Source organism: Xenopus laevis, chromosome 5S (assembly GCF_017654675.1).
Source record: "Xenopus laevis strain J_2021 chromosome 5S, Xenopus_laevis_v10.1, whole genome shotgun sequence".
Lineage (NCBI taxonomy): Eukaryota > Metazoa > Chordata > Amphibia > Anura > Pipidae > Xenopus > Xenopus laevis.
Window position 1 is genome coordinate 106,973,581 of NC_054380.1, and position 22,956 is coordinate 106,996,536.

At 39.7% G+C, this 22,956-nt stretch overlaps 1 protein-coding gene across 1 annotated transcript in view; it reads left to right on the forward strand.

Annotated features, from left to right (window-relative positions):
* Positions 1-7,691: 7,691 nt before the first annotated feature.
* The window catches only part of dock10.S (dedicator of cytokinesis 10 S homeolog), a 153,407-nt gene continuing 138,142 nt past the window's right edge, over positions 7,692-22,956 (forward strand). Inside the window, exon 1 of the mRNA XM_041563861.1 lies at positions 7,692-7,851. Within this exon, the coding sequence (XP_041419795.1) occupies positions 7,750-7,851 (102 nt within the window). The 5' untranslated portion in view covers positions 7,692-7,749. The remainder of the gene's footprint in view (positions 7,852-22,956) is intronic.

The window sequence follows — 22,956 nt, forward strand, 5'->3', positions numbered from 1 at the left end:
ATGCACCGAATCTACTTTTTTGGATTCGGCTGAACCCCCGAACCCATTGCGAAAGATTCGGCCGAATTCTGAACCGAATCTGAAACCTAATTTGCATATGCAAATTTGGGGTGGGAAGGGGAAAACATTTTTTACTTCCTTGTTTTGTAACAAAAAGTCACGTGATTTCCCTCCCCACCCCTAATTTACATATGCAAACAGGATTCGGTTCGGCCAGGCAGAAGGATTCGGCTAAATCCGAATCCTGCTGAAAAAGGCCGAATCCTGGCCGAATCCTTAATGCTTATTGCCAATAGCTGCCTCCTATATTGATATACAAATATAGTACCTCTTCCTATAGTCAGATATAACAACACCTATGTTCAAATGCAAACATAGCCCTGTTCCTATATTGAGACAATAATGAAGTACAGGTATTGGACCTATTATCCGGAATAATCGGGACCTGGGGCTTTCCGGATAACGGGGCTTTCCGTAATTTGGATCTTCACACCTTAAAACTACTAGAAAATCATGTAAACATGAAATAAACCCAATAGGCTGGTTTTACTTCCAATAAGGATTAATTATATCTTAGTTGGGATCAAGTACAACCAACTGTTTTCTTACTACAGAGAAAAAGGAAATCATTTTTAAAATTTTGGATTATTTGATTATAATGGAGTCTATGGGAGACAACCTTTCCGTAATTCAGAACTTTCTGGATAACGGGTTTCCTGATAACGGATCCCATACCTGTACCGACATCTACATTCAGACACAAATATAGCAGTGCCCCAACAATTACAATAAGTAATTACAATAAGTAACCTCCCCTTCAAATAAAAGGAGTCCTTGAGTCACAAACACCCGACTTACATGCAACTCATACTTACAGACGGGGGGCTGTTACAGTAACATACTGTGGTTTGCTTTACTTTTATTAGCATTTAGCTTTAATAAACCACCTGCCCCAATCCCCTATGGTGTGTGTTGTCTGATGCAGAGCACAGAAAGGTAAAAATAAATAAGCACAGAAAGGTAATAATAAATACTATGTTAAGACAAACATCTGTCTAAGTTGCATTTAATAAGTAAATGTATATGTTTCAACTTACATACTACAACTTAAGAATAAACCTATAGTCCCTATCTCGTACGTAACCCAGGGACTGCCTGTACATACAAAACTCTTGGGTGTTGGTCTTTGCAGTTCTCTACCTCTGGTGTACTGACAGTTGCAAATTCCTGAGCTAGAATGCTGGTGGATACTTGTATCATGCAGCATCACCCCATCAGCCTGGGTCAAGTTGTATGTTGGCTAGAGATGAGCGAATTTTTTTGCCAGACATGGATTAGTGGCAAAATTCCATGAAACTGCGGCAATAATTTGCAGTGACAAAAAAGTCTCCATAAGAACAAACGCCCATTGACTTTAATGCATTTGGAGTCAGCAAAAATAATTATAAGGTGCATGGGGGAGGAGGCAAGGGACTGGTAGTGGGTGATTGAGCGGCAGGCGCCCCAGAGGGAATATGGGCAGCCCTGGTGGCCTCACACTCCCCAGTCTAACCCTGGGTTACCATGCAGCTACATATCTGTATACATGGAGCGTGCTTTAAACCCTGGAGAATAAGTAAGTTGCCCCCCCCTCCTGGTTTCAAACAGTATGTGGGGTGGCAAGAAGGACTGATACAACATAAGAACCAATTAACCCTCTATTTCCAAGCCATTTGTCCCAGGAAGATACTGCAAGAGAATTGACAAAACAATTGCAGAGCCACATCGGCATTGTACAATGACATTTGCTAATAAAAAACGTATGAGCCCAACAGCTGCTCTATTGTATATTCTGATCTGGCAAGCAAAAAAAATACATTTACATAGCTATGACTGCACTGTACATTCAGATCTGTGTGGCAAAGTATTTACTGAGTTTGAGAGCTTTCATTCTTCATATAGTTCCCTGGCCATCCATTTCAGAACTCACTCATGGGAATAACCCTTCAGTTAATTACCGCCATGCATTTCCAGGAAAGCAAAGTTAGTGTTGAAATTTCCCTATTAATACAGATTATATTCATTAAAAGGGTGGTTTAACTTTAAGTTAACTTTTAATAGGTTATAGAATGGATAATTCTAAGCATCTTTTCAATTCGTTTTCATTTTTTCTGATTTTTTCTGATTTGTCTTATTGTTCTGACTTGTTCCATTCAAATGGGGGTCAGTGACTCTGCTCTGTAAGGCTACACATGTATTGTTATTGCTACTTTTTTATTACTCATCTTTCTATTCAGGCCTCACCTATTCATATTCCTGTCTCTTATTCAAATCACTGCATGTTTGCTAGGGTAATTTGGACCCCAGCAACCAGATTGCTGAAATTTCAAACTAGAGAGCTGCTGAACAAAAAGATAAGTAACTTAAAAAAACACAAATAATAAAAAATTAAAACCAATTGCAAATTGTCTTAGAATATCACTCTTTACAACATACTAAGGGGCCCATTTACTTAGTTCGAGTGAAGGAATATAATAAAAAAAACTTCGAATTTCGAATGGTTTTTTTGGCTACTTCGACTATCGAATGGGCTACTTCGACCTTCGACTACGACTTCCTAAAAGTCGTTTGACTATTCGACCATTCGATAGTCAAAGTACTGTCTCTTTAAGAAAAAAACAGTTTGCCACCTAAAAGCTACCAAAGTCAATGTTAGCCTATAGGGAAGGTCCCCATAGGCTTCCTAAGTATTTTTTGGTCGAAGAAAAATCGTTCGATCGATGGATTAAAATCCTTCGAATCGAACGATTCAAAGGATTTAATCGCTTGATCGAACGAATAGCGCTAAATCCTTCGACTTCGATATTAGAAGTCGAAGGATTTAACTTCGACAGTCAAATATCGAGGGTTAATTAACCCTCGATATTCAACCTTAAGTAAATTTGCCCCTAATAGTTAAGTTAAAGGTGAACAACTCCATTAAGAAATAAATTGTTGATAGTAATTCCACCAAACTCATAAACATATCCAAGTGGTCAATTAAACCATCTGACAGTGAAGAAACGGGGATTGTAATATTTTTACATGGATGTTCGCCTTGGAGGCTTATTTATTAAAGGTCCAGTTTTAGTGATTTTAGAGGTTTTGAAACCACAGCTGAACTCACAAAACCCAAAAATTTTCATTGAATTTATTAAAAAAATCTGAATTTAAAAACGGCAAACAAAAAAGTTCTGAGTGAAGCGCTAAAAAAAACTAATACAGGTATTGGATCTGTTATCTGGAAACTCATTATCCAGAAACCTCAGAATTACAGAATGGCCATCTCTTGTTTTTCTCTCTGCACCACGCTTCATTACTTTATTAACTTGCATGGGATCAGAACTAAGAACAAATCTCAGGTTCATAAACACATATACTTAATATGGAGAACTGCACAGAGATCCGTTTATAGGTTGGTAACTAATCTAATCTTTATTATCAAGGTGCTACGAGACTACGACTACACTGCAGCTGTGGACTGGTGGTCGTTTGGCATTACACTATGCAAAATGGCCACAAGAAAATGCCCTTTCCAGGATGGACGTGACCTGACCAAAGTGAAACAATCTATCCTCAAACATCAGCCTAACATTCCAGGGTGGATCTGCTCATAACTATAGAGATACTGCTGTGCAGATATTATGTCTGCCTTCCCCATCAGTAGGTTTTTCTATCTCTTCTGATAATACATTTGCATTGCATTTATTACCCAAATGAGTATTGTAACATATGACATCTAATAAAAAAATAGTGTTTCATTATCTCTAATATATATTTTATAGCCATTAATTGTAGGTATATTTTATAATATGGGGTACATGTTTATCTATATTTTGGAAAGACAAACTCTATGGTGCTCTTTTCTATCTTTAGCTTCTGAAAAAGAAGGCTCATAAACACCTTGGCATGAATGGAAGTATCCAGCTAAATCCTTTCTATGCTTCCATTGATTGGGAGGCTCTGGAAAGCATGAGGATACCACCAGGGTCGAACTGGACCAGCGGGACACCAGGAAAAAACCCAATGGGCCCCCACCAGCCCAGACCTGCTCCCCGTTCAGCTGGCCCCACAAAAAAATTGGGCGGCGGCTTTGACGCATATGCGCCGGTTTTCGCGCAAGCGCGCCACCCGTGGTGTTTGCGCATGCATGTCAGGCGCTCCGAGGGGCCCGGAGGTTTGGAATCCGGTGGGCCCCCAATCATCCAGTCCGACCCTGGATACCACCACCTTTTCAGCCAGAACCTGTAAGTACATAACTGCAGAATACAGAATGGCAAATCACTTCTTTACATTAAGACTACATCACTACTTACCCACCACCTCTTCTCTAGCATTTGATGGTTACAGCTACTGAGGGGTTAGTCTTACCGCACAACTAAATTGGTGGGGAGGGGGGAAGTAGTTTTGTAATCCAAAAGAAAAATTATAATTAATCAAAAACATTTTGTTTTTCAGGAATCAACTGAGGATTTAAATAAGGTCACACCATCATTCATGGACAAACCCATCAGAGGACAATCTCATTCAAGGGCTTTCCTACATGAGTCCCAGCTGGAAGGAGTAAAAGCCTAACGAGGTGATTTTTACATTAGTCTCCCTCCCTCATCTCAGTGGGAGTCTCTAGATACTTGTGCAGCACCCGAGTAGCTGAGGGCCAGATCCATAGCCAAAGATGGCTGGCCTAGTGCAGAATCCACTTACTTCCCTAAAGTTTGGGACTACCAGATTATCTATATTACCTTTCCTTATCACCTACTCCACCTGGCCTTGGCATCTACTCCATTCATGTGTACATCTTCTTCATCTTGCTATATCATCTGCCCAATCATCTTTTACACCTACAAATTCAGTAAGATTTATAAGTCCTTTCCATAACCTCCAACAGCAATCTGCCTCCATAATCAATACTGCCTTGTTCATCTGACCCTGTCACATGCTTTGCCAATATTTGCTGCTCCTTCTACCATCTATTCCATCTGCCATCAGCATCGACTGCATCTGACCATACCTGTCCATAGCAATCGGGTCACTTAACCATCACTATTGGTCCATCTATTTTGGCCATATCATCTGCACCTGTGAGGCCAAAATTGCTAAAAGATGCTATGCCCACCACAGTTAATCTTTCTGTTAGTTTTCCCTATCCCAACCTTTACCTCCCCTCTGTCCTTTCCTCCAGTTAAACCCCATCCTATATCTTGGTTTAAAAAAAACAAAAATAAAACTCTCTCCTCTTCCTTTCCCAGTTACAACCCTGACCTACAGTATCCTTCAACCCCCCCCCCACAAAAAGTGAACGGTGTGTAAAAATATATTTGAAAGGTGTATGAATGGTGCCCCCCCAGTTAAGGAGAGTAAACATAAGGTGTGTGAATGAAGACTAAATGCAGTGTAAAGAAAAAATATTTGTGGACCGGTTACATGAATGAATCTTATATAGCATAGGTCAGAAACAACGAGAACAGTATGGATTCCTTTTTGACAAGGGTGAATTTAACAGATTACTGGTAATAATTTCCTTAGCACCACGTTGATCCAGCGACTGGTCCGATTGCCATTTTGGAGTCAGGAAGGGATTTTTTCCACATCTGAAGCAAATTGGAGAAGGCTAGAGGTGGGATTTTTTGCCTTCCTTTGGATCAGGGATCCGAAGCAACATTCAGAAGTAAAATGAGTTGGGGAGCAACACTAGCATGAAAAATGTTCTTGGGGTGCCAAATAAGGGCTGTGTTTGGCCGTTTAGAAGCCCCTATATGGATTGTCAACCTACATTGAGGCTCTGTTTGGCAGTAAACCTGGTTCTTATACAACAAAACTTGTCTCCAAGCCTGGAATTCAAAATTAAGCACCTGCTTTGAGGTCACTGGGAGCAACATCCAAGGGGTTGGAGAGCAACATGTTGCTCACGAGCTACTGGTTGGGGATCACTGCTTTAGATCAACTGAAAGTTAGAAAGGATTTCCTTGGGTAAAAGGTTGCACATGATTCAGGTCACCCTGTTTATAGCTTTAGCCTATTGACTCCCATAAGAAAGAAGGAACTCCATGTGTGAGGGTGACTGAGGTAAGAATGAGTGAGTGATTGTGTTAGGGAAATTGTGTGAATAGAATTGACAGTAACCAGATTCAGTTCTACCATGAGGCAAGGTAAGAATTTTGCCTCAGACGGCAGCACATAGATGTTAGCAGGGGCAGCAAAAAGTCACTACTGGTACTTTAAGAGCTGGAATCCCAGTCATTAAATTGGAAATTCAGCTCTTCTAGTGCAGAGAGCACTTGCACTCTCCACACTAGTGATGCAGCCCCCCTCAACCACTGCAATGCTGAATTCTGAAGCTTGTCGGGTGGCCCGATACATGTGCAGATAAGCTTCCAAATCAGTCTAAATGACCCCAGTTGCCATCTTAAATCGACCCATGTATAGCCACTTTAAGTAACAGATAAAAGCAAACAGGACTGCCTCATGTTGGCTACAGGGGGTACTGCATTCAGAGGGATGTGAAAGAGAGGACCTTGAGGTGGAAAAGTGCAGTACTTATTTTGTGAAAAGGGGTGGACCTTGGGCAGAAGTGGGCAGGTCTGAGTTTATGGTGGGTGGAATATTGGTATAATTGGGGAATAATCTGGGTGGATTAGGGCCATTTTTTTCTATTGGAGCCCTATTTACTAAAATAATAATTGTGGCCCCCAGGGAGAGGGCTTAGTTATATGATAATTTATGGTGGTCCCAGGGCCGGATTTACATAACGGGCATCCCTAGGCCCACTGCCATTTGTTACCCCTGTCCCCTCTCCTTCATTAGTTCTCATGCATACATTTTCATCATCAGGTTGGGAGCACTGGGCATTGAGGCATGGGAAATTAAAAAAACGATTGTATCTCATGAGTAGCCCTAGAGCTTCAAAACCAATTTGCTTGTGTTTGGGCAGCATGCCACCCCCCTAAAATCATACAGCCCTTGGCCTGGGCTTAAGGGGCCTTTCCACAAATCTGGGCCTGGGTGGTCCTGTATGCAAACATTACTGTATATGCCAAAGTTCCAAGAGCATCTAGTAGAACAAATGGATTTTCTCATTAATTTCTTACCTTAATTAGGCTTCTTATGGGTTTCTAGGAATATATAGGGGCTAAATAAGCATTCTCACATATCTCACCCCTACCTAGACTTGAGACTTGGCTCCTCATTCATACTTCTGATTCCCTTCCAGGGGCCTGCGCTAGCCAATTATTTCAGACCTATTGCTGCCTGGCTATGGAAATGCCTTGGCCTGACGGAATGCAACAATATGACTAGTAATATGGTGTGTATGCTTTCTAGTCGCCACTTCAGTAAATACTGCACATTGCAAGCCCTCTCTGACTGTGACTATCACTGGCTGCTAGATAGAGATAGGGTGAATTATAGTGACTGAACTTTGACAAGTATCTGCCAGGCAGCCTCTGCAATAATAAAGAAAGAGAACAAGTTCCACTTCCTGGAACTCTGAGTAACATTGCAGCAGTGGTTCTTGGGTGTGAGTGAAAGTCCCTCCTGCTGATTACCAGTATCCCTCTGCCTGCTGTACTGTGTGTGTGTGTGTGTGTGTGTGTGTGTATGAGTGTGTGTGTTTGTGTGTGTGTGCTGCATCGCCTCACTTCCCTCTCCATCCTTCACTTGCCCCCCCCCCTCCCCTCACTCAGTTCCCTCTGTCCCACAGCTCCCGCTCTCCCCCCTCCTGCTCTGCTTCTAATGGAGCCTGCTCGCAGATTTACCAAGAGCCTCCTGAAACCCGGGGCAGCAGCGGAGATTCGGCAAAACGTGTGCCAGGCAGTTCGCTCCGTGAAGCGTAAGGTGAGTGCAGTCAGTGCTGTGCTGAGTGACATGTACATGTGGGCTCCTGCATGCGACACCTGTATGCAACTTCTGTGCTGTGCTCAGAGCAAGAAGTGTTATATCTGTACTGAAATGAATTCCTCTTTAGATCAGTACAATGATTCTATGCTGGGTTATTGTGGTATGCATTACAGTTTTTAAAATTAATTCCATTGTAACAACCAGAGCAGGAGGTAAAAGTTCTGTCATTACAGCTGGTACTTTCATGTTCAGCCGGAAAGAGTGGCTTTGGTAGTCTGTACTATTAATGTATATCATCAGTGGACCCTTGTTCACATAGAAACAGTGTATTATGAGGCAAACACACAGAAGATTGCACCAAATCTCCACAGGAGTCACTTAGTTAATGTTGCATGCCATGATGGGCTGCACTATATTAATAGTAAAGGAACCATTCGCCCCTTTTTAATGTGAACTAAACCATAAATATGAACATGGCTGCAAATGCAATATTTTATATACTAAACTTATTGCACCAGTCTACAGCTACAGCATCTCTATAACAATAACGATCCAGGCTTTGAAAGTTGGGAGAGGAGCTCATCACCATCTCCGATTTCAGCGTTGCTCTGGGAAGCTGCTGAGAAGCCAAGCTTACGGGTTGTCACAAATTGTCAAGCAAAAAATGAGGTTTGTCTGTAATGTACAGTAAACTGATGCTATAGTGCTGATTATTACAGTCTTTTGCAAATTGCTCTGGTGTCAGAACTGGTGTCAGAGTAATAATCTGAATTATCAGCCTTATAGTGTGATATTTATATTCTATATATACAGTATATAATGTGTCGGTGCCTAAACTCAAGTAACTGACAGCAAGGCAGGTTACAGACAAGGAAAACATAATTTAAATGTGCATCATTTCTGCACTACTTCTATAGTTACTGTCTACTGCCCCCCCCTTCCCTTAATGCAACTACAGCAAAGAAATACCCCCAGGATGGCCCTCCACCACATACTGATCTTGAAAACTTGGACAGTTGGACAGGCTGCATGTCTTCAGGTGCTCTGATATGTGCACTTAAAATCCATGTGCACACTTACCACACCAATCATGAAAATGCACAGCAGGGTTGGCAGGCAACATGATAAGACATTTGTGTTACAGTCCTCTGCTCTCTGGCAGCAATCACAACCATGTACATTTAAAGCAAGGCATATGGTGCACATTTCCATCAGAGCACCTGAAGACATGCAACCTGTCCAAGTTTTCAAGATCAGTATTTGGTGGAGGGCCATCCTGGGGGTATTTATTTTTTGCAGTTGGGTAAAGGGGAGACAGTAGACAGTAACTACAGAAGTAATAAAAATAGAAGAAATAATGCACCCTGCTGTGTGGTGTGGTAAGCAGGGCATTCGTGATGGCAGGTCTCTTTGCTGTGGTTAGGGAGAAGGGAAGGGCACTAGGGACAGGTAATTCCTGATTAAAATTAGTTTTTAAAGGCATTTTCACATGATTATATGAGTCAAACCTTTTATTCATGGCAATTCCCATTCAGTGCCATGGAAAAGGATTTTCTGGTGCTTTTTTTGCCTGCAGGGAGTGTAAATTCCTTCAGGCAAAAAGCACCCTGTGTGCTATCACCCTTAACCAGAACTTAAAAGGCAATGACCTAGGACCCGGTGACATGTCGGTGTTAAAGTACACTACAGAACAAATTATAGATTGACCCCCCTACCACCACCACCAATAACTATACCAATGTCCATCAGTTTCTATATCCTACTCCCTCTATCCACCTATATACCTTAGGCCCTACATGTGAGGTTGTACACTATCTCTTGTACATCACAGCTGGTTCTATTTCTCTGCATTTCTGTTAACTATCTACAGTACCTATCTACAAGTATATATCCCCTGTCAGTTGGAAGTTCCCAGGTTTTTCCCTTTCCTCACTCGAATATATATATACCCCCAGAGGGGATATGTATAGGAAGCGGTCAGCGCCTGTGGCAACAGAAATAAAAAAGAAGCATAGTGCAATATGTTTAAAATATAAAATATCACCCTGTGCGTGCACTAGGATGTTAAATAAGTGTGTTTTCCCCCTCTCCTTCGTAAAGCTACTAGTGAGGGTATGAAATGACAATACAGGTGAGAGGAAAAGAGGTAAGTGCTTTCCCTGTATGGATGAAAAGATCTTTCCCAAGGATAAAATGCCTCCACCTTCTGTATAAAATGCCTACTTACAAACCACTGCCGTGGTATGGTGCATGTAACATGAAAACCCTTCTGGTCACTCCTTCTGAATTCGCTGCTCCTTCCGAGTTCCCAAACAGGAGTAAAAGCGATAATAGTGTAAAACCATTTATTTAAAACTATTAAAAACAATTAAAAAATCCACACTCACATTTACCCTCACGGGTTTTTGCGTATTGAGTCCAATATACAGTTTTTCTGGGGTTCCCAGAGGCAGTCCTATCAGTTCGCTCCAAATTACTGTCAGCTCACTCCAGGTGCCTTGCTTCTAGGTTGGTGTGTCCCCCAAAAGTGTTTCCCTTTCCTACTGAAATAGGCGTTTGGAAAAACTGAAATTGTCAACAACTGCAAAAATCAGCTTGCCTATTATCTGACATCATTACAAACAGAGGCATTTTCCACTAAATTGGCAAAAGTGAACCTTGGATGGGTCACGTGCTTAGGTTTTACTATCTTTTCCTTAACTTTGCTTTCTTTTCTGAAAAAAAAAAAACTTAGCAGTTGAGGACCTTAGAATTTATTCCATTGGGTTTGACACTGGACCTGTGACATCTGTAACTGAGTGTTCAGTTATGTTCAGCCAGAATGTCAGATGTCATAAATCAGGCCATCTTTAGAGTAATTTGACAAGCAAAGTTGACATCTCACCCTAACTGCACCTCAGACTGGGCTCCCCATTCACACTTCTATCATTCTTAGAGGGACCTGCACTACCCAATAATTTCAGCCTCATTGCTGTGTGACTATGGAAATGCACTGAGCCTGAATGGATCCAGTAGCTCCATGACTAGTGGTACTGCATGTATGATGCCCAATGTCCATCTCAGTGTATGCAATGCATGCCCCTCTCTGACTGTGAGTAGCAACATCAGGATCATTTTGAATATATATCATTAAAATGACCCTTACACCCTTTTCTTTTAATTAGTGCAGAGCACAGATCTCCAACCTGTATCTGTTGTTTGTATATCATGTACCTGAATCAATACTTGTGCTCCAGAGAAAAGTATTAGCCTTGGGGTTACAAGCTGAAACTCACCCATCTGAACTTACTGAACTAATACTTAGTCTGAAAGACAACTGAAAACATGGGTCCTTTCTCTTTACCTCCTAAAATTCTAGTTTGCCAACACATTAGTTGAGCCATATTTAAAAGAAAGCAGTTGCAGTATTTGTATATTCTGCAGGTGTCCATGTGTAGCATTGCTGGCTAGACAAGGTAATACATGAACCTCTGTGACAGAGCCATGCTAGTGGGTGTTATGTCTGCAAGTAAAGTTGTGGCAGAAACCAGTGCTGTGAAAAGGTAACTGTTGACCAAACATCCACCAAAGCATTTCTGCTGTTTGTGCTACATCTCAGAATCTCAACAGAGCATCAGCTGCCTGCTTACATTGAGACACTCACAGCAGCATAATACACAAAGTAACTGGGGCAGATATGTAGTAATGTAATAAGGGTTGTAAATAAAACAATTTGCAAACAGGAATCATTTGACTAATACCACCCTGCAAATATTTATTCTTGCAAACAACTTTGGTTACATCCTTGGATGCTAACCCTCTTGCATTTGTTGCCCAAATGAATACTTTGGGTGTAGCCCCTCTGATATACAGCTATGTGTAATGAAAATCTGAGCCTTCCTATATCCTGATCCTAGTGAGCAGCTGCACCATCCACTCATGGATGCCAAGAAGGATTGTTTCACTTCTGGGGTGTTTGTGGTGGACTCCCTGTCTGAAAGAGTGCTACAGACACATGCTGGAGTCCTGGGTGCAAACAAGCCCTGACTAGTAGAGTAGAGAGGTCTCAGATTTGAGTTAATGTACCACTGTATGGGCACACTAACACTATTCCTCTGTTGGAAATGATAGCAGATAATAGCCACGCTCATTGAGCAGTTGCTGTCAATTTCAGTTTTTCCAAAAGCTTCTTTAATAGGAGGGAAAACCTTTAGAAAATTCCAACTGACAGGGCATATATTATTGTACAATAAATATTGCTTTCTTACTTGCATATCTAATGATAACGTAGGGAAGTAGAACTAACTAAAGGTTCAGTGTTCAAGCTTACATGCAAGGAATTTAGTTGGATAGTCGGAAAAGGATATACTGTAGACACTGATGGTCATTAGGAATATAGTTATCCCCAACATGTTTCTGGGTCCTAGGCAATTGCTTTTAAAGTTCTGGTTAAGGGTAATAGCTCACATGTTGCTTTGTCACCTGCAGAAGTTGCACTCCCTGTGGATGACAAAGCACCAGAAAATTGCTGCTGGTAAAATCCCATAATCATATGACAATGTAGAGACCCCATGGTTTAGTTGGGACAGTTAAAGTAAACCGCCACTAGAGAGCAGTGAGGGAGTTTATAAATAGGAAAGATAATAAGGGTTCGGGGCCTTTTCTCCCCTGGGTTGCCTTCCAGGGAGGTACTATAGGACCAGGGCTCTGGTCCCGCACAAGATTAGGTACAGCCAGTGTTTGGATTTAATTGTGTTATAGTCGCTCTAGGAGTGAAAGCTGAGTTAGGTTGTGTAGTGAGCAGCCATCGCTCCAACGAGGAGGAAAAGTGGGATTAGAACCCCGTGGCATTTGGGCCACTAGCCTAGGGACTTGTTCTAAGGGTGAGTTAGATCCAAGACCCCAGAAAGGGTGAGGTGAGGACCAAATCAAAGCCAAGATACAAGACCCCAAGGGAAAATCCTGACAGCTAGAACTGCCCACTGAGAGGGATTTATCACCCAGTGAGAGAGGGTGAGATCCAATAGAATATCCTCCGAGAGTGGTGTGTTAACTTTCAATTCTATTCATGTATCAACACTTTGCATCAGGACTTGTCTGTATCTGCTGAAGAGTCTAATGCATGATTGATTCCTCTGCTATTTCCTTTTTCCAATAAAGTAGTTACATTGATTGCACAGTACCAGTGTTGGATTGATTTTCTGCTGCATCGGCCTACACCAGGTACCAGGAGTTGCAGGGAGTTGCACGGGTACACTGGGGGTCTAAGGTACAGTTTAAGCAGTTTCGGCCTGTCACACATAGCCTGAAATTCACAGCGAAAGCACACTCAAGGGTGTGCTACAACAATAACTTTGAAAACTAAACCCAGATCCCCGATCCCCATACTCCCGCCAAAACCACATCATAGGAACCCACAACCAGCAATGCCCTGCTCATCATACCAATCATGCAAATGCACAGCAGGGATGATGGGCCGGACAGATTTTTGCTGAGGGCACCTGGAGGACGGCATTCTCCATTACAACCCCCCCCACACACACATACACATAGATTCACATAACTCAGATCTTGTCTGGAAAGGGCGATGGGAAACCCTAGCAACCCTAACTTGTAGAGACCTAAAGTCAAAACTTAAAAAACTGTTTGTTGAATGCTACTATGAGCACATTTGCAATTTACTATAATATAAGATTTCTTAGCCATATAAAGGCACCTAAATTTAAAGTAAATAAAGAAAAGGCTTCCATATTGACAAGGGCACAAAACCAGCAAAAGAGGGAGGACATCTGCAGCTGCTGTTAAAACACAACACTGGATCTAGACATGCTACTCCCTCCAAATTCCTGTGCTTTAAATTGACAATGCATGGACAGCTCCCTCATTTGTAATCTTCTAATTGGAGGGGCAGCCTGAAAATAGAATAAGCTCCTGGAAGACTCTCCTTGGTACAGGAGTAAACAAAAAATACTTTTTTTTTTTTTTGCTCCAGAGAGCAGTCTCTACATTTTTACAATTATTTACCAACTGCCATCCCATTTAATGGTCTTACGTTGCTTTGCTCTATACTTAGAGAAAGGCATAGCTACATTATTTATGCTTCTTATGATGAGTGCAGAGTGCTGTCCCATAGGGTACAATCCAATGGGCAATGTGCATTACACCCATTTTCCCATGATTCTTTGTCTGCATGGTACTCCCAGAACAGAAGTAGAGTCCTTAATATAAATACTGGTAGTTTGGTTATTTCCCCATTATTTCCAGATCACGCTTTTTATGCTTTTTTCATGCCCTTTACTAAAAACATTAAAAAGCATAATTAATTGGGTCCACAGTGTATTTCTTCCCTGTATACAGTAATTATACCAAGGGAAGGTACCATGTTGCTTGCACTGGTAAAGGCATTTTCAATGGACACCAGTGAAACAGTTTCTTTTAAACTCTTTTCAAAGATTGAAAAGGGTTTTCTCTAATTATATATTAGTATCCCTGCACTTATATTCATTTTTTTCACTTTTCTGGCTTTTTGTCAGTTTTTATAAAGCAATGCAGATTCCTAAGCACTTCTTTTGGTTGGACTGTGCAGCATTACTGTTATTTGGCCCCAGAAATACGTCTGCAGATTAAATCAGTGAAACACATGTAGAAGTCTGTGGTGTAAAGTGCAGACTGTTACTTGCCGTTATGGAAAAAAGCGAATTTTTATTTATGGTTCCCATGATTCACTTTTATCTGTAGCCTTGGGAGCTATATCGTAGAGTGAAGGGCAAGCTCACAGGACATTCTAACCATCCCATGTGGAATGTCAGATATATGATTGTTATAATAGTCAATGAATGGATTTGCACAAAGAGCATTGATCAAGCCATTAATCAGCCAGCAGGGGGTAGTAAAGCTGCAGAGTAGTCTATCTTTCTAGCCTGGATTTACATTATGAAAAGAGATCATTGAATCAACATTTTTACATACCAGTATGACAGATCATTATGTGCTTAAAATGCCGTGTTATAATTGGTATTTTTCTCATGGTCTTAAGGGGGACTGTTCTGCAAATATCCTGTTGGCCAGACATATTTTTTGTGACTTTTTGAGCTGGATGTGGACTTGGAAAGATAATAGAATCACTTTTAAATGTCTGCTTGCTCTAATCCACTTTAAATATAAATTCTAAATAGTGATGGGCGAATAAATTCGCCTGGCATGAGTTTGTGGCGAATTTCCGCATTTCACCGCCAACAAATTAATTTGTGAAACTCCATCGAAAATTTGCAGGTGTCAAAAAATTTTGGACACGCGTCTGAAAGGTCGCTCGCGTCAAAATTGCTGCGCGTCAACACTATTCGGACACCCATTGATTTTTACACTGGCGTCAAAATTGACGCGGGCGTCAATTTTCGTTTTTCACAAATTTTTCACGACTTTGTCACCATTTCGCGAATTGTAAATGCAATATCTATCATTACCTAGTGCTCCGGTTTGCCCTCTCTCATTTGTAAATGAATCACTCCCAATGTCCAGCCAGGGTGCAGTATTGCTATTTAACATATGATTTTCGATTACCTGTACCAACTTGGTATCATGACACTTTAAATGCATTTTTAGAGTATAGTAAACTGAAACAAGTGGCATTGGCCATATGACTATGAGATATGTCAGTGTTCAATCATGGCTCTGCCCTACAAATAAATTCTCTTGGCATAGGAGAAGCCTATATTAAACTGTATCTAACAGTACAAATTTGTTTGGCAGTGCAACTAAGAATTTATCTTCTAGATTGAACAGCCCATAACCATGGCCCCTGGGCCTTTTAACTTGCAATTACATTATCTGATGATCTTGGTTAAGAAGCATATGCCAGTCAGCACATCTCATGGAGCATTGCCCAGCTCCACTGACTCAAAATATGATTACCATTGACATCCAAGTGTCTCTAAGGAGCATACCATTGGTAAAAGTCAAGCTAAGAAAATGCAGGTAGCTGTTTAAACTGTAACAAGTTCACATGATAATGTGATTGTGTTATAATTGCTCCTAATTTCACCTCCATAAAGCCAGCTCAGCCTACACTTATAGACTATTATTTTTGATTGCAGGATTTCGTCTGACATTTCTCAGAATTTCACAGTTTTTGCAGGATTCAGATTGGCCCATACCATTCAGCAGAACTGCATCTAAAATCTTGTGGTACAACTGAAAACAAATGCAGCATTTGTCAAAAATGTTTATTATTATTCGTTTGGTGCTGTTTATTTATTTTATTATTATTAAGTGCCAATGTATTCTGCAGCATTGTATTATAAATGGGTGTTTCCAGATTACATACAAAATTCAAAACAACCAATGCAAGAGGTAAAGAGGGCCCTGTGCAAAAGAGCTAACAATCTAAAGTAGGTGAATCTTTTGTGGAAGGTCTATTACTATATGATATCATGATACATGATATATATGATGCTAAAACTGTAATTGCTAAACCAGAAATGACTCATATTTTAAATTATATTACAGTTTAAAGGTGTTTGTATGTTTCCTATAAACTGCACTATTAAATTCCAGTACATATGGAGCAGAAACCAGTGGCTACCAAGAAAAACACAATGAATTAAAGGAAGTTGTTGTGTTGTTTCAGCTGCTTCACGTAAGTCTGTTGCATTGGTATGCTCCTATTTAAAAAGACTGAGATTTTCCAAACTTACATGAAAGATGTAGCAGACTGTGAAAGAGGCAGAGATGTTGGTGTCTGGGCTGTGAATTGATGCTTCAGTCTCATAAAGGACATGATTATTAAATAAGTAAGTAGTGATGGGCGAATTTGCGCGGTTTCGCTTTGCGGAAAATTTTGCTAAATTCGCAAAACGGCGAAAAATTTCCGAAAACGTCGAAAAGTTTGTGAAATGTCGTCTCGTCTTTGACACCGGCATCCTTCTTTTTTTTTACGCCGGCATCCATTTTGGAAAAATGTATTAGTTGGCAGCGAATCGCGCTGAGTGCACAAGTAAGCAGTGTAAACAATAATGATGGTTCCTCTGAAATGGAAGTCATGAATAGATTTTCACTAAGAAAAATTATTAATTTTCCAAAATGAAAGTTGTTTCTCAAAGCAAAGGTCAATTCTCCTAAAAAGTGATTATTTTTACATTTCTTGTTTTGACTACTCATTGCATTATGACTGTGAAGATTTTCATTCATCCAGGTCATAGTATATCTAGTATAGGTCAATCTAAAAACAACTGGACTTGCTGAGTAATCAATGAAGACGTTTCACTACTCATCCGAGCAGCTGCAAAATAAACCTATAGAGAAATCAGATTTCCAAATCTCTGGTAGAATAAGTTCTATCACATTTGAGATGGCCTTGAATGATGAACTTTTTGTCCTCCCCTTTGTATAGAATCACATGCCATTTAGAACTACTCATACCACTAATTTAGTAACAGACTGATTATTAAATGGATTAATAAAGCCAAGAAAAAACAGATGATTAAAACCGTAAGCAGAAACGTATGCAATCTTTTTACTCCATGTTCTTTTTAAACTAAAATATTTAAAATCCAAGTTTTTGAGTGCAACAGTCAGCCCTGACACATTAGTAATGTGTGGTAAACTATAATTCAAAAAGTATATTACTCTAGAGATACAAATGTCTGAAACTGGCAAATATTACCTGGAAACAAGTTTTTGAATCAGCGATTCCAACCACTGACCACATCTCATAGGTGGCCCTGGCATTAATGAAGTCATTTGTGGTAAATCAATCCTGATCTCAGATGTTCTAGGGCTGAGCTGGCACAAAAAGGCCTATACACTAAATATCTTCATTATTAAATATGTGAAAGACTTTGTTTAGCTCTTGGCATTAAAACAGGAAGGATTTGTATCTCAACAAGTTTATCCGTACCTTTTACTGGTCCAATAATCCAGTAGTTAACTTATCTTAAAGTTTGTTGCTATACAAATTGAGATATCGTTACAATTATGTTATATAAATATAAAACATTCGTGATTTTTTTTAGTGGTTTGTACAATACCAGCATTTTAATAAAGTGCAGTAATAATGAGCAATGTGAATGATCTCCTTAGGTTTATACTGCACTGCATTCAAATGTATTGTATATATATATATATATATATATATATATATATATATATATATATATATATATATATATATATATATATATATATATATATATATATATATATATACATCTATATACTATAACAAACAAGGGAAAGTTGTGCTCACCACTATTTTTTAAAACCATTAGGCGGGGGTGCAATGAGGCTGTGACCACAAAATACATATAGTCAAATACAAGAGTCCTCTGCACTTGAGTGCAGAGGACTCTTGTATTTGACTATATATACATCTATATATATATATATATGCATTTTAGCTCTATTTCCCAGTGTGTGTATATATATATATATATATATATAAATATATATATATATATATATATATATATATATATATATATATATATATATATATATTACACTGGGAAATAGAGCTAAAATGCAGCCAAATATGGACCAACATAATAGAAAACAACAAATATAAGGGAGAAGAAATGTGCAAAAACACTACAAGGTGTTTTTTGTTACTTCTAAGGCTTGTGCAAAGTACAAAATAAATTGTGCGTTGCTCACTGCTTTCATTGGGTCCTGTTGCAGATCTCTGCACTTTATTTTGAGCACAGAGACATGCAGCTGCCCATTGAATACACTGCTGCCTGCGTTTGGTATACAGGTATTGTGAGAAGATGTGGTGATGCCTGCCGTTTCCTACTTGACATGCTCCAGAACGTACGTTCGTATCTGTTTATTTCAGCGCAGATGCTTGACGTCATTAGGCATGGCACGAATTTCAAATATTTAAAGGGCTACTCTTCAAATGTGCATTACCCAACATAAAGGTTATTTAATAGTTCCTGGGTGCTTCTAAGCCTGTTCTGAGATTCTATTTTTGACCCTTGACTGCCACTGACCTGGCCATCCTGCTGCCTGAACTGACCCCTGCCTGTATATAAATATATATATATAATGTATAATATCTAACAATGTTCTTTGTTCTTTTCATTAAATGATTGCCTCTAACGCTGTCCTGTCTAAATACCAAACTTGATTGATATTCATTGCTTCTTACAACTTAGCACCTTAAATACAAACAAAGTTCATTCAGCGCTTAAATTGTGAAATCTTCAACTGGTGTAAAGAATCTTGATTGCAGCCGCCCTTCACTGGTCCACACTGCTGGACTCTCCAATACAAAACAAATATCTGTAGGGAAGCGCAAAAATGGATACTATGGTGCAGTACCCTTAAATTTGTATATTAAAGTGCCAAGTGCAACAAACTGTGCTGTGTTAATTATGTAAAACTTGTTTAAAAAAGTGCCATGTGCTGTAGACCCTTCAGGTAAGTTAGACCAAGAATGGTAAATCAGTCCACCTCTGGTAAAATTGCCTACTCACCAGATTTTCAAAGTATGTACACATCAAGCAAACTGGTGCTGACTCCAAGGTGTCCTAGAGTATTAACGCAATGTTCATGAAAAGAAGAAATATATGATAGTGCAGACATATTTATTTAAAATTAATGTGCCCCAGAAATGGATTATACTCTCAAGATAACATGGAATTGAAAACATTATATGGCCAATCAGAAGCACGTACGTATGTAAATAGGGCAATGGAACTGCTCTCCTCAATGTTGCCAACTATACCTTAAACTATAGACCTACCTATATTGAAACCATTTTACAATAAGGCAAGGGGCCCCCATGCCAACTAACCACACCCCATGTACCAAAACCACAAAAGTTTAAGAAAGCCACAACCGAAAAAAGTTAAAAAGCTGCCAAGTCTAAGTCTATGTTTAAACCATGAGGTTGTAAACTATTCAGCTCAAAAATCCAAAAGGTCTCTCTTTGCCTCAGCCTAATAAGTCTGTCTCCTCCTTTAAATCTGGCAGGAATTTGTTCAAGAACTAAAAGCATTGTACCCTTAGGATCACTATTGTGGCTCTCTTTATAATGTCTGGAAACACTATGGTTCATTTTAGCTATCCGGATATTGCGGATGTGCTCACTGATTCACCTTCCTACAGTTATTTTGGTTCTACCCACGTACGTTTTTTTGCAAGGACATACAATCAAATATACAACATAAATAGAGGAACAATAAGTAAAAATATCTACTCTAGGAAGTTCATTGCTTATATATTTTTTGGGCATAACAAATGAGCAAGCACAACATCTACTCTTTTGGCATTTGAAGGTCCCTTTTAAACCAAAGTGGTGTTGTGGTGCATCATGTCTCCTATATCCTCAAATCCTGGATGGGGCTAACATGTTTTTGATGGACCGTGCCCTCCTAAAGCACACCCTGGGTTTATCAATAGACAACTGGTTTAAAATGTGGTCTGCTGTAATCAAATGCCAATGTTTTAAGATAATTTTTTTGATATATCCACCTGCTTCATTGTATCTGGTACAAAAAATTGCCCTTTTATTTATTCTCAGTTTTAACATTCCAAATCATATTACCTCTTAATTGTGCTTTGAGCAGAGCTGTGAAATCGAATCTCTTCTCAGAGCATGTATTATAATGTTACACTATGTATGTGAGTAATTTCAAGGGATTGCCTACATTATGTAACACTGTCAGAGCACAAAGGTAATTAGACAGTGTGTATTAATTAACATCAGGCTGGAATCCATCTCTACAGTGCAATGCAATTGTGCTGAAAGAACTGGGTATTCCATTATTGTGATTTGATATAGTAATACTGTCACTTTTGGAATAGAAATTACCACAGTAAAAATATCTAGTATAGGTAAATCAAAAAACAACTGGTCTTGTTGTGTAATCAATGAAGACGTTTCACTACTCATCCGAGCAGCTTCTTCAGTTCAACTGACTGTTGTGGGAAGTTCTCGGCATATAAACTCTTCCACTAATCCAATCACAATGGCACATTGTAACTCTTCAAAGAGGTGACATTTGAAGAAATTCACAGAGGTGTTGAAAGCCCCCACCAATGTTCAGGGATGGTTTCTCCACCTTGACATGAATCTCCTCTTTCACGCCTCATTCAAACCAGTGGTCTTCTTTATCCAAGATTTGGACCTTGCTATCTTCAAAGGAGTGTCCCTTGGCTTTTAGGTGTAGAAAGACAGCTGCGTTTTGCCCTGTAGAGTTCGCCCTCCTATGCTGAGCCATTCGCTTGGAGAGCAGTTGTTTTGTCTCCCCAATGTATAGATCTGTGGACTCCGTATACCACATTGCTTTGTTTTTCTTTTGGTGTTGGATCCTTTGGGTGTACCGGTTTTTGTCTCAGTGTGTTGCTAGGTTTGAAAAACACAGGGATGTGGTGTTTGTTGAAAATCCTCCTGAGTTTCTCTGACACTCCAGCTACATATGGGATGACTATGTTTTGCCTACTATGTGTCTCTGGGTGGTTATGATATGCATCCAAGAGGGGGTAACTTGAAGACGGAAGTATACAGGAAACCCACTCATATGGATCAATATCTGTTGTTTGATTCCCACCATCCGCTGGAACACAAACTGGGAGTCATTAGAACTCTGCACCACAGGGCAGAATGTGTGGCAACTGATACAGAGTCCAAAGACAAAGAGCAAAAACATCTCAGAGGAGCTTTGAAAGCATGTGGCTACCCAGACTGGGCAGTTGTCAAAACAGCAGCAGCCAAGCCCAACAGGAACACCAATAGAAATAACCGCCCAGGCTTGAAAAGAGGCGATTCATGTCAAGGTGGAGAAACCATCCCTGAACAGAGGCGGGGGCCTTGACACCACATGTCTGCTACATACAATGCTGTTCTAACATCTGTACCCCGGCGGTTTCAGAACACTTCACACATCCATTCATCCATTCTTGTTTTTAGATATACCTATACTAGATATACCATGACCTGGATGAATGAAAATCTTCATAGTCACAGTAAAAATACTTTTGAAGATTTCCCTATACCCTCACTTGTTACACATATTTTCCAAGTATTTTTAGGCTAACCATAGACATATTTATCACAGTATATTAGTTGATTTGTATGTTCCTCCAAAATCATCACCAGGTTTGTAAGTCTCACTGTAGCTGTTTGCTGAATGACCTGAAACCAAAGAGCTTGGGAGGTGCATTAAGCACTAAGTGCACACAAACCCTCTGTGCATGAATCATTTCAAGAAATAAAATAACAAATGACCGTAAGCTTTCCATTACTGTCTAGTTCAGCTCTTAAGAAGTATCTGTCTAGAAGTGCATGACAAATGGGTGTCAGGCAACAATAACTAGGATAAATGTCACCCACTGAAAAAAAGCTGTTTAGATAATACAATCCATACAATGTACTGTATATATTTCTCATTTTTCTTATTTTTAGTTGATTGGGAATAGTTGGCAAGTCATTTACAGTCCAAACTAAGAACACTCTGAGAGTCAGAAAACAGGAGTGAATGTAAAAGAAGTTTTAAGGCATAGGACATTATAATAAAAATCTGAAAAGCCAGAGCTAAATTTAGAATTCATTCCAATTGGCAGCCTAGTGTTTCAGAATGATTCAGGACATGTTACCGCCTCTTCTGTCCAAATTAACTTTCTTGATACCCTAAAGCAGGTCAGATCACCCCAGTTACATGTTAAAAATCATTTGGATACATTGGTCTCTTATGTGTTTTAATATCAAGAATATAGTAGTGGTTTACCAGACAAGGATACTGCTTTATATCCACTGCAGCAACAGTCCCAATTTATGTAACACTTTAATTGTAACTTATAGATACAAAAGCGGATTGATTATTATAAGCTCCTGAGGACTGAGCAGAATTTTTAGACTTTTGATTACTTGCTGTTGGAGCACAAAATACATATGGTTACAGCAGTGTTCCCCCAAAACGAATTATGTACCTCCCAAACCTCGTCTATTCTAAAATAATAATTTTATAAATGTTGGCTTCTGTATGAAATTTCACTTTTCTGTTCTAATTGTGGGGGCAGAGTGGATCCAAGTGTGGGGATATGTGCCTGGATTAAACAGCCTGGTGAGAACAGTGCTACAGGGATGGTGTCAATGTTTTTTTAATAGCAAATTGGAACAGT